The sequence below is a fragment of the Geospiza fortis genome, unplaced genomic scaffold (genome assembly GCF_000277835.1).
Source record: "Geospiza fortis unplaced genomic scaffold, GeoFor_1.0 scaffold172, whole genome shotgun sequence".
Taxonomy (NCBI): domain Eukaryota; kingdom Metazoa; phylum Chordata; class Aves; order Passeriformes; family Thraupidae; genus Geospiza; species Geospiza fortis.
The window spans coordinates 3,682,497-3,694,021 of record NW_005054309.1 but is presented as its reverse complement, the minus strand read 5'-3'; the positions used below and the strand labels follow the sequence as shown (position 1 = coordinate 3,694,021).

Genomic DNA, 11,525 nt, shown 5'->3' with positions numbered 1-11,525 from the left:
TGCTGTGCCGCCCCGCGGGCCCTGTGGCGTGCATTCCTCGCCCCACCGTGTTCCTCTCCCTGCCTGTGCACACCTCCGTCGGCTGCCGGCCTCTGGCATCCGTCCCGAGCCCACCGAAAACGGCTCCGGTGCCAGCCTGGGCTGGGAAGATGACCCTGTTCCCACCCAGCCCTCGGGGAGCTTCTGTGTCCTTGTCCCTGACCCTGCTGCTCTCCCCAGTGTCGCGCCTGCACTGCGAGAGCGAGTCCTTCAAGATGGATCTCATCCTGGACGTGAACATCCAGATCTACCCCGTGGATCTCGGTGAGCCATCGGCACAGCCCGTGTCGGCTTGGGTGGGCGAGGTTAGAGAGGGTGGGGTCGGGAATTGCTGTGATCATGGAATAAACTGCCTCAGGCTCCCTTGTGTTGTCCCCAAGTGACAGGAGGCTCAGGGCACTCTCAGGGTACTGAGGCTGAGCTGGGTTTCTGCTTCACCTCCCTCTGTCCCTTTCCCCACAGATGCTGTCTGGGGAAGCTACTTCAGCTGGTGGTAACCAGGCTTTAAGGGAGACCTCCTGAAATTAACTTCTGCAGCTAAATACACTGAATGTGTGAAAAAGAGAATATTACCCTTTATGAAACACAGAAGGGCTGAAGCTGATGCTCATGTACCTGCCCAAGGGTCCAGCTAAGCTCTCTGGGGGGATATAAGTGGATATCTTCTTGTGTCCCCTGAAAACACCAGCAGTGGTGTCCCTGTGGCTCTGGTGTCCTCCGTGATGTGGGGAACAAGGACACACAGGGTCCAGTGTGACCTTTCACACATTCCTCACAGCCCTGTTGGAGGACTGGCAGCAGGGACAGAGCTTGTTCAGCACCCCCTGCCAGAGTGGCCCTTTGCCACCCCCTGAGTTCTGGCTGTGTGTGCTGCTGCTCTGGTTGTGCTCTGACCTTCTCACTGCTGCTCTGGCCTCCTTGCAGGGGACAAATTCCGCCTGGTCATCGCCAGCACCCTGTATGAGGACGGCACCCTGGACGACGGCGAGTACAACCCCACGGATGATCGGCCCTCCAGGTACAGGGCACAGCTGGGATGGGCGGAAACAGGGACACAGTGAAGTGCTGAGGCTGGAGGTTTCAGGCTGGGCACTAAGAGGAATTTCTTCATGGAGGGGGTGATTAAACATTGGAATGGCTGCCCAGGAGGATGATGGAGTCACCATCCCTAGAATTGTTTAAGGAAAGGCTGAATGTGGCACTCATGCCATGAAGTGATGTTCAGTCGCAGGTTGGACTTGATGATCTGGGAGGTCTTTTCCAGTCTAACTGCCTCTGTTACTGGGAGGTGCGTTCTCCCAGAGGACACTGAGCTGGGGGAACGGCCAGGTTGGGTTCCTTGCTGACCTGAGGCTGTGCTGTTGCAGGGCAGACCAGTTTGAGTACGTGATGTACGGCAAGGTGTACCGGATCGAGGGGGACGAGACCTCCACGGAGGCGGCCACGCGCCTGTGAGTGCCTCGAGAGGGGGACACAGTGCCCTGGGATGGGAGTGCTGGGATCTGGGCTCGGCTCTCCCATGGGATTCCCTGCTCTCACTACTGCTCTCCTCCCACCTCAGCTCTGCCTACGTGTCCTACGGGGGGCTGCTCATGCGGCTGCAGGGAGACGCGAACAACCTGCACGGGTTTGAGGTGGACTCTCGTGTTTACCTGCTGATGAAGAAGTTGGCCTTCTAGAACACCTCCATGGGCTGCCCCACAGACATCCAGCTGGAGCCCTGAGAGCCCACATTCTGCTCCAGCATCCATGCTGCCCAGCCTCTTCAGAGCTGAGGAGGCAGGAGCAGTCCCCCTCCTCATCCCAGTGTCTTCTGACTCCTGCTGGGATCCACATCTCTGTCTGTGAGGAGAGAGGTGCCTGACATCTGAGTGGACACCATGCTGAGTGCTCCAGTCTTGCCTGATGGCATCTCCTCACCTTCACCTGTGCTCAACAGCCCTGGCTCTGGCCAGGAGCAACCAGACTGGGACAGCTGCCTGCCTGCCTCTGGGTGCCATTCCCTCAGGAGCCATCCTGAGGCAGGCTGCCTTGGGTTTGATTAAACTGGGATGTTTTGTACACCTGGCTCTGCTTGCTGAGAGACGAGGCTGGCAGGGAGTGGATACACCTGCACAGGGGCTAAGGATGGCACTTCCTAAAGGATGGGGAGTCCAAACCTGTGGCAGATGGGTGCAGAGAGGAGGAGTGGCGGCTCAGGCCATGCCAGGGGATCCTGCAGCACTGGCAGCTGCTGTGGCTGGGAGCGGGCACTGGGCAGAACTGAGAGCATGTCCCTGACAAGCTGGCTTCTGCCCCAGGCACAAGGATACACACAGCTCTTTAGAAAAATAGCTCTTTAATCAAAAAGCATTCACAGTAGATGGCCTGCCCAGCTGGGAGCAGGGCCTGTGCCTGCTGGCACATGAGTGTCACTCTTTGCCTCCACGCACTGCACGGTTGTGAAGACTTGAGGAACAGGTGCCAACCCTTTCCCTGTGGGCATCTTCCTGGGCACCCAGAACACAGCTGAGTGTCCTGCAGGATTGCTCCAGCATTGCTTTGTGGTTGAACCCTGTGTGCAGCCTCATTGGGCCTCACATGGAGGGTCTCTGCTGTCCCCCGCTCCTTGCTTGCACGAGGCCTTGGCCAGGTCGTAGAAGAAGAAGCGCAGCTTGCCCTGTACCAGCTGCCGGTAGGTGAGGAAAATGCTGGAGATGTGGGTCTGCTCCATGGAGTGTGGGGAGCAGCTGGGCTCCCAGTGCCCTGCCTGAGAGTGGGACAGAGGGTGACAAACACCGCTGCACCCAAGCCAGCCCAGCTGGCACCTGTGCCAGGGTGGTCTGGCTCGTGTGGGGAGGTCTCACCTCCCAGCTGAAGGTCTGCAGGAGCAGGAAGAAGGAGTTGGCGTGTCGGTAAAGCTGGCTCAGCTGCCTGGCCCCGCACTCGTCGCTCACCTGGCCCTGGGCCCCTGCTGCAGCACCCAGCAGCAGGGCCAGGTCACACAGGATCTCCCGCCGCTTGGTCTCGTTCTGGGGGAGCAGACAGTGACCCCCCAGGGCCTCGTTGCTTTCTGTGCTCACCTTAGGTCTGGATGGAGTCCTCTACCCTCCCTGTGCCACCAGATATGCCTACAAGCATCTTGTTCAGCATTTCCGGTGCTTCTGCCAACCCAAGGTTCCTTCTCCAGTCCTGTTAGCACACCAGTGCCAGCACCCTCCTCCCAGCCCCTCTCACCGATTTGGATTTCCACTGCTGGAAAGTGAAGTCCACCAAGGGCAGCACTGCAGGGCACCTGAGTGCAGGCAGGGCCTGGCACTGGCCCTAGTGAGGAGAGATGTCAAGGTGAGGTGCCAGGAACTGTGCATGTCCCTGGTCTTGGGTTTTGTGGGGACTCTTATCCTCACCACTTTCTTTTCCATGTCCTTGGCCTCCACGATGTACTTCTGGATGAGCCTGTTGTCGCAGACCAGTCGTGTTGGGCTGGCACGGTCCTCTTTCACGTGCAGGAGGAAGGATGTGAGGAGGAGCAGTCCTGGAGGAGATAGGGTTGCCTTGTGCATTGTGCCAGCCTCCCTGGGCAGTGCCAGCCCAGAGCCACCTGCAGTCCTCTCCCCAGCCCTTTGGTGGTCCTGATGGCCCCGCAGAGGGGTTGCAGAGGGGGTGCAGGGGGCGGTGTGAGAGGCTGAGGAGGGCCCGGTGTTGCTCTCCGGTCAGCCAGCGAGGGGTGCCGGTGCTCACGGGGGAGAGCCGCTCTTTCCGTGCCGGCGCTGTGTGCCAAGGGGCCGCACAGCCACGTCTGCCAGGTTTTTCGGCCGCGCTCCAGGCAGGGAAGCAGGGCTGTACTCCCTGTGCAGACCAGGGCCAGCCCTCCGGATCCCTGCCAAGAGCAGTTCCAGGCGTCATGTGCACTTCGGGGAATCCCGGGCTGCAGTGTCCCACAGGGAACATCTGCTCCTGGCCGCTGCCCTGGCTGAGCGCTCCCCTGCCAGCTCTGCCTTCCCCAGTGCCACTGCACACCGCTGTGCCCAGCAAATGCCTACCCTGCCAGCTTCTCCATGCCCTCTCTGCAGCCTTCTGCCTGCCTCACTGCCTGCCCTGGCACTACACAAGAGTGCAGCCTGTTTACCTACGATGGGCATGGAGAGATGCTTGGTTGCCCTCACATGCTGGTCCAGCTAGCCCAGAGCCACCCTTGGGGTTTGGTGCCCAGCTGTGGGACTCATCGTGCAGGGGACGCTCTGGCTGTTGGGCCACAGTACCCACAGTCCCTTCCTGCGCACCCGGTCCCCCCTTTAGCCACACACTCACTGTTCAGCTCCATGCTCGGCTGGGGGCTTCGGCCCTGCATCTTCCACCCTGGGGCCGGCAGCTGCTCCCTGGCTCCCGTCCCCCTTCCATGGAGGGCAGTGGTACAGCTCGGCGCGGCCCCGCGCCTCCGGCCTGGCCGCCCCGCCGAGGCAGCACGATTTCCTGTTGTGTCGCCCTGACCTTCCAGCAAAATCGCAGCGGGGGCCCCGGGCCCGGGGGAAGGCTTCCTGCCTCCGGCCGCTTCCTCCCTTGGCTCGGGGCACGGGAAGGGCGTCCCTGGGCGCCCTCTGTGCCTGCTCACCTGGCCCAGGGCCTGAGCGCTCAGCGGCCAGCACCTCAGCGCCTCAGCTGGGCCTGTCCACGGGTAGAGGGTGGCCCTGGCACCTGCAGAAGAGATGGTGTCAGTGATCCTGCACTGGACAGCCCCAGGAACATGAGCGCTAATTAAGTCCTGCTCCTAGCTATGGCAGCCAGGTACAAAACCACCCCAGAGCTGGACCAAAATCCTGGTGACTCTCTCCCAGAGGTGGACTTCATCCATGGTAACCTTTACCAGTTAGACCCCATCCCTGCTGACCCTCACACAGAGGCATGCTCTGACCCCTGCATCCACCGGAGGTGACTCAGGGAGCTGGAGACCCCCGGGATGGCTGTGGTTCATGGGATCCCTCTGGGCTGGAGAGGGCTATGGATCACAGGGGTCATGCCTAGTGCATGGCCCCAGGGCTGTTTCAGCAGGGGTACTGGTTGGGAGTGGGCTGGGTGAGGCACCCACAGATGGCCCCTCCCTGCGTAGGAGAAGCACAGGGGCCTGTTCAGCACCATGCCCTGGCATGGCTGTGGCATTCCCTGGCAAAGTCAGCTCTCGCTGGGCACTCTGGCAGGGGGTGCACATCCCCATGCCCGTGTGTACATGTGTGTCCCTGTTCTGCTCACGGGTACACACCACCACGTGCCCCCTCAAACCTGCATGTACTCAGGTGTGCTTCCCTGGCACGCGTCAGGCCTGTGCTCAGATAACCCTCCACCCCGGGAGCCCCCGACGGCTTCCCTTTGGGGAACACCCCCTCCCAGCACCCATCCCCTGCTCCTGTCTCCCTGCAGTGCCTGCGTTTCCTTCTCACACGCCGGGCTCTCTCTCTCGCACGTTCCCAGCGCTGTCCCCAGGGACAGCAGTTCCCGGCAGCGCCTGGCCGGGTGACAGCAGTTAAAGTAAACACCGTGCCCCGCTCCACGTGCCCCTGCCCTGCTCAGCCCTCAGGAGCCCACCTTGCAGGGTGCCTGGCTGGGGGGTCCAGCGGCTGCAGGGTCGAGACTGGCAGCGCCGGCTCGCCTGGGCACATCTGGCAGCAAAGGGACCCGCGAGCACCGGGGTCAAACTCCTCCGGGCTTCCCCCACACGGCCGTGGCCCTCCTGCGGACGTGACAAGCTGCAATCACGGCCGCAATCACTTCCGTCAGCACCCTCAGCCCCTCTGCCAGCGCTGGCCTCGGGCCCGCCGCCGTCCCCATGCCAGTCCCTGCCATGGCCCCACATGTGCATTCCCTGTCCCTCCCTGGGTGCAAAGTCACTGGCGATGCCAGGCTGGAGAGCTGCCGTGCCCTGCATTCCTTCTTGATTAGGCAAACAAACCCACCAGGGGAAACTGGAGAGCAACTGGAAACTGGAGGTCTAATGGACCCCCACGGTCAGCCTAAGGTGCTCACAATAGTCCCTTTACTCCAAAATATTCTTTACAACAATGCCAGAAGCTGGCAGGCAGCGTGAGCCTGTGCCCGTGGGCAGCCTGGTATTCCTCTGCTGGAAAGGGCAATGCCAGCTTTTGCTGCCCATGCCAGGGGGGCAGAGGAGGATGTGGGGGAGAGCTCCTGCTTCTGGCCCCAGCCCGATCCCACGGATGTGGCATGCTGCAGAGGGAGAGAGTACGGGGGCAGTAAGTGAGGCACAGGGACCCCAGAGGGACCCCAGAGGGACACGGGGGCTCCGGCCAGGCAGCCTGGGCTCTGGCAGGGGACAGGAAGCCCGGCGGGGGCCGCGGGGCTGCACAGCTGGCCGGATCCCGGTGCCAAGATTCCCACCTCTCCTTACAGGGTGCAAAGTGCTGGGAATCCCGCTGCAGGGACAGCCGTTCGCACCCACTTTGCCAAGGTGCTGAAGACAGCAGGAGGTGCCTGGAGTCAGGGAAAGGGGGGGGAAAGAGGAGGAGTACGCCGGGGTAGGGGGGAGACTGTGGTTCGGTGGCACAGCTGCTGTCCCCGCAGGCCACCCAGATGTGCTCGGTGGGCACCCCCAGGATGTCAGTGCTAGCATGGGAAGCAAACCTGGCCTTCCAGGGACAGGGAGGGGGGTCCTAGCCCCCTTTGAAGCCCCCATAAAAGGGTCTGGCATAAAGGAAAGAGAAAGTCAAAGGAACAAAGAGAGCGGCTAATCCCGGCGTGAGCAAACAGCCCCGTTTGCTCAGGCCGCAGCTGGCTCCGGGGCCAGGGAAAGGAGCCCAGCGGGGCTCTACGGGTGCCAGGCAGCGGGGGACCCTCGACCCGGGCTGCCCCTCCCCGAGCACGGGCAGTCCCCGGGAGCAGGGTCCCTCCTGGACCCTCCGGGCTTTTTTGCTACATATGCAACTTGCCAATAAACATCCGTGGGCAAATCCTGCTCCCCGCGCAACCCGGTCCTTGCGCTGCTCCCAGACAGCCGTCCCAGGAGAACACCCGCGCTGCCGGGTAAACGGACCTGCAAGGGGTACCTTGGTCGGGGTGCAGCAGCTTGGGGGTGAGGGATGGCAGGGTTTTACCTTTTCGCAATTTTCAGCAAGCCACATGCTGCCCAGCATCCCAGCACAAAGCCCTCGGTGCTGCCCAGGGGATGTCCATGGGCAAACCCTCCCTGCCTTGGACAAGGGCACCTAATGCCAGTGGCTGTGCTGGCATCTGGGGCGATTCCCCTGTGCCCCCTCTACCATCCTGCTTCTCAGCCAAGCTTCCCACTCCAGCGGGGCACACGGAGCGTGCTGGGAGGGCACCTCATCCCTCCACCTCCATCCCATGGAGAGGAGAAGGGGTTAATGCCAGGCAGCCGAGCCGCAGGTGGGCGCAAGAATGAAATTCCTTCTCGCTGTCCTGCGAAGTCTGGGCACAAATATTTGCCTGCATGTCCGGTGGGGAGGGGGGAGACCACCATCGCTTCTGGGAGTTTGCTAATCCCCATGCCAAACAAGGCCCACACATGCCCCACATGCCCCCCATCTTCCTCCTGCTGGGGTCACCCTGCCAAGCCTTTGAGGAGGGGACATTTGGGGTCAGGGGGACACCAGCACCTTTGGGTGCTCCTATAAGCAGGGAGCTCTGTGGGGTTGACCGGGCACTCAGAGCAGGTATCTTGTTCAGGAACACTGCCAGGATCTGTTTGGCGTGGCTGATGAGATTGTTTTGGGGTTTTCGTTCTGCTCCCCGAGCCCTGGCCACCACAGAAGGGTGAGAAGAAGGCGAGAGCCCCAGCCATCCCCACCATGTCAGCAATGCGCCCTCTGTAATAAATTCCATGTGTTCACAGACAGAAAATAGCCAACTTCCCCCACTCCATTGTCCCCAAATTGCATCTCCTTTCCATACCTACCACCCCCAAAACTCCCTCCATCCCCAGACACCCCTGGCCTTCATCTGGGATGGCCCAGCCCTGCAAGTCGCCTACCAGTTGTGCAAATATTGCCGGAATGGCTGTAATCCCTGTGTCCAACGTGAATTATGAGATATTTCCACCCATTACAACAGCCCCCCCGCCCCACCGCGTGTGTGTGAGGCCGGGGGGATTAGACACGGCGCAAGCCACGCTCGGTACAAAGCTTTGGGGAGGCTGAGGCTCTCTGCATCCAGCAACGGGGCGGGGCACTCGAGGGGGGCTCTTTTTGGAGAGAGGGGGTGCCCCACATGCCTTCCTGTCCTCAGGCTTAGGCCTGGAGGCAGTGCTGGGATGCCCAGGAGGCAGTGGGAGGCTGTGAGAAGGGGGGCCCATGGCATGCAGTTTCACCATGACCCCATCCCTGGGGAGCAGAGGCTCCTTCCTGTCGCCCTGAGCTGGGCTCGTGTTCAAAGCCACGAGCAGGCAGCAGCTAATGAGGGCAGACAATGGGAGCTGCTGAGGGCAGAGCAGGGTGAGGGCTTGCTGAGACACCCCCACGCCAGGCATGGCACAGCCCTGGCACCACGATCCTCTGGAATACTCCATGGGACCCTCACCACTGAGCAGGGCACACGCCCACCAAGCCCTGCAGAACTACAGGCTGTTCTGTAGGGCACCGTTGGGGCACCCCACCTGTACTTTGCTGGGACAGGAGACACCCCATGGAACCATCACCGCCCCACCGGCGAGAAGCCAGTGCCCGCCCTGGGAAGAGGTGGTGGAGGGGTGAAGGTGCCTGGCCTGGGGCTGCCCATGGCCAGCTGTCTCCATCGTGGTGCAGCTCCAGCTGCCCGCAGCCAGCAGCCCCGTTGGGGATGTGCCAGTGCCAGGCCCAGCTCTGGAGCCTCAGAGGTGCCTTTGTGCAGGGCATGTGCTGGGCTGGGAAGCAGCTGCTGGGCCGGGACCCTTTCCCAGCGCTGCCCTTGGCTGGCACCATCCCCTCTCCACGAGCAAAGGGACCCCCAAGGCTCTGTCAAGCCACCTCTGCCTGTTGATGAGGGCACCCCTTGGCATTTCCAGGGCAGCCCAGGCTGTGGGCAAGGGCAGCCCAGGCACAGCTGGAACATCCATTTCCTCCCTGCCCACGTGCCCCCACTGCAGCGGCCATGCCCCCCTCCCCGGGTGGGGATGCCCAGCACCTCCTGACCCGACAGGCCCCATGCCAGCATACCACCCTGCCCCCAGCCTGGCAGTGCCTGCAGCCCCTCTGTCCCTCACGCTGCCATGCCGTGCCTCGGATTCCCCCGTGCCGAGGGGCTGCAGCCAGGCGGGTTCCCCGTCTCTCTCTCCTTTCTCCGGGAAAGGGGAGGGAGCTTCCCTCATCTCTTCCCCGTGTCCCGCAGACGAGCCAGGAGACTGTGACGAGCTCTGGGTGCACAGAGCCAGCACCGGATTCCTGGCATCGGCGGGGGAGGGGGGGGGCACCGCCCCCCCCCCCCCCCGCCCCGCCGTGCCCAGAGCCGCTGCTGTGCCGCAGCGGGCACCGCGCAGCGACGCTGGCACAGCCACACAGACGCCAACCCTTCCCTGCCCTCCGCGTTGCTGGACCCCCAGCCAGCGAGGACATCGGGAGAGAGGAGAGGGGACAGGTCAGTGACACCGCTGGGGACCGCGGGAGGGCACAGGGCCAAGCGCTGCCATGTGCCAGGCATGGTCGCTGCTCCTTGCAAGCAGCAGTGTGTCAGGACAGCCTTGCCCGGGGGATGCCCGAGGTGCTGGCAGTGTCCCAGCCCCGGTGATGCCAGCGGGCTGTGCCGCTGGGGTAAGCCCAGCCACTCCTCGCTGCCGTCTGCAGCTCCTGCCACGGGCCAGGTCCTGGCAGGGCCGAGCCCCCCGTCCCACTGCCCTCCCCGGGAGAGGTGTCACACTGTGCCAGACCAGGACAGGGAATGGGACGGGGCAGCCACGGATGAGCTGGGGATGGGCGATCCATTCTAGCTCTGGGGCGCCGGGCGGTGGGCTGCAGCCCCCCCAGCTGCTCGCTGGGCTGCGGGGAGGCCCAGGAGGAGCTTTCTGGGGAGGCAGGGGCCTGTTGCGCTCCAGCTGTGCCGTGTTTCCCTAGCTACACCGCGCAGCTGGCCGGGTGTTTGCACCGCCCGGAGTTGATTTTGGCAGCCCCGCGCTTCCCCCTCCTCCCCTCCCCACCCGCCTTCCCCCTGCCGGGCGCCCGCCAGCCACGCACCCACCACCCTCAGCCTCTCCCTGCCACTCTTGGCGGGGGTGGCAGCAGGGACATGGGTGACACAAAGCGCCCCCACTCCTCATAGGCTCCCCCTCCCCTAAATTCATGCCTCAGTTTCCCCAGAGGGATGATGCTTTCCCCAAACTTTTCCATGGTGCCTACTCACTGCCACCCTCTGCCACCCTTACCAGCCCAGGTGTGGGTGAAGAATGGGGCTGGTGCTGGGTGCTGCTCTCACAGCATCCCCGCTCCAGATGCCCCTTCCCTCCCTGGACGAGGGAACCCAGGCTCCTATTCCCCTGCAGCCCTTGTCACTGGTGGGCAGGAGCCGCGGGTCCCATTCTGGAGCCTTGCTCTGCCCAGGGTGGGCAACAGCTGGAGAAATTTAGGAATGTGGAAGGCACAAACTGGAGGGGGTTGGCTGTGCCTTTGCAGAGAGCAGTGTGGATTGGGGAAGGGGGCTGGCTGTTTTGGGAGCCCATGCTCAGGGGTGCTGAGTGGATGGAGGAAGGGCTGGCTGCAGGGGAACAGTGGATGGAACAGGGAACAGCCTTGCAGTGTCCCGTGTCCTGGGGTGCCAAGGGGCCTGGGAGTGCACTGAGTGCATGGAGCAGTCCCCAGGATGTCTCATGCCTGAGGAGTGGGGGGCAATGAGCCCTGGAAGAGCTCATTACTGAAGGTGGGCTGTGTGGGTGTGGGGGCTCCAGGATGCTCTGTGCCCAGGAGATGCCCCATGCTGGGAAGATGGCACACATTGAGGAGACTGGCATTGAATGGGTGTGCCCTGCAAATGCCTTATTCCCGAGGGGGCTTGTCCGGATGAGGAGACTCCTGTGGGGCTCATACCCTTGACGAGGGGAATGTGAGTGGGGGCATACCTGGGATGCCCAGTGCTCAGGAACATCCCAGGCTCTGTGGAAGGGGTGTGGATGGTGGTGGTGGTGTCTCCACAGTGCCTTATATCCCAGCGGGTGCTGTGTGAACTGGGAGGGGATGTCCCCAGGATGCCCAGAACCTGAGGGTGCCCGATGCTCTGAGGGAGGGTTATATCATACAATCGTGTCACAGACTGGTCTGGGTTGCAAAGGACCGTAAACATCACCTAGTTCCAGCCTCCTCCCTCAGGATTCCCCATGCCCTGGGGCTGGCATGTGAGGGAGGATGCTCTGCACGCTGGGGAACCGCATGCCCGGGGAGAGGGGGACCAATGAATGGGAGGGGGGTCCCCAGGACATCCCGAGTGCGGGGTACCCCCTGCCCGGCGGGGCAGCGGCGTGTCCCGGGTGCCGCAGGACGGGACAGGACAGGACGGGACGTCCCGTGCCGGGCGGGGGCGGC

General features: G+C 62.8%; 2 protein-coding genes across 2 annotated transcripts; one reads left to right on the top strand and one right to left on the bottom strand.

Moving 5' to 3' along the window:
• The first annotated feature begins 173 nt into the window (after window positions 1-173).
• Window positions 174-2,100, top strand: POLR2H (RNA polymerase II subunit H). Its single transcript, XM_005418990.2, has 4 exons — window positions 174-303; window positions 964-1,057; window positions 1,407-1,490; window positions 1,601-2,100. Exons 1-4 carry the CDS (start codon window positions 255-257, stop codon window positions 1,716-1,718), a joined length of 345 nt encoding a protein of 114 aa, XP_005419047.1. The 5' UTR covers window positions 174-254; the 3' UTR covers window positions 1,719-2,100.
• Window positions 2,101-2,438: 338 nt separating this feature from the next.
• On the bottom strand, window positions 2,439-4,440 carry THPO (thrombopoietin). Its single transcript, XM_005419135.2, has 5 exons — window positions 4,330-4,440; window positions 3,426-3,553; window positions 3,256-3,342; window positions 2,886-3,050; window positions 2,439-2,788 (listed from the first exon to the last, which is right to left on the bottom strand). Exons 1-5 carry the CDS (start codon window positions 4,367-4,369, stop codon window positions 2,606-2,608), a joined length of 603 nt encoding a protein of 200 aa, XP_005419192.2. The 5' UTR covers window positions 4,370-4,440; the 3' UTR covers window positions 2,439-2,605.
• Window positions 4,441-11,525: the final 7,085 nt, after the last annotated feature.

Coding starts and splice junctions, on each gene's coding strand:
- POLR2H (XM_005418990.2), top strand. CDS start 255: ATGGATCTCATCCTGGACGTGAACATCCAGATCTACCCCGTGGATCTC. Junction 304..963: donor GATCTACCCCGTGGATCTCG/GTGAGCCATCGG, acceptor GCCTCCTTGCAG/GGGACAAATTCCGCCTGGTC. Junction 1,491..1,600: donor ACGGAGGCGGCCACGCGCCT/GTGAGTGCCTCG, acceptor CTCCCACCTCAG/CTCTGCCTACGTGTCCTACG.
- THPO (XM_005419135.2), bottom strand. CDS start 4,369: ATGCAGGGCCGAAGCCCCCAGCCGAGCATGGAGCTGAACA. Junction 3,051..3,255: donor AGCAGTGGAAATCCAAATCG/GTGAGAGGGGCT, acceptor CTGCTCCCCCAG/AACGAGACCAAGCGGCGGGA. Junction 2,789..2,885: donor TGCAGACCTTCAGCTGGGAG/GTGAGACCTCCC, acceptor TCCCACTCTCAG/GCAGGGCACTGGGAGCCCAG.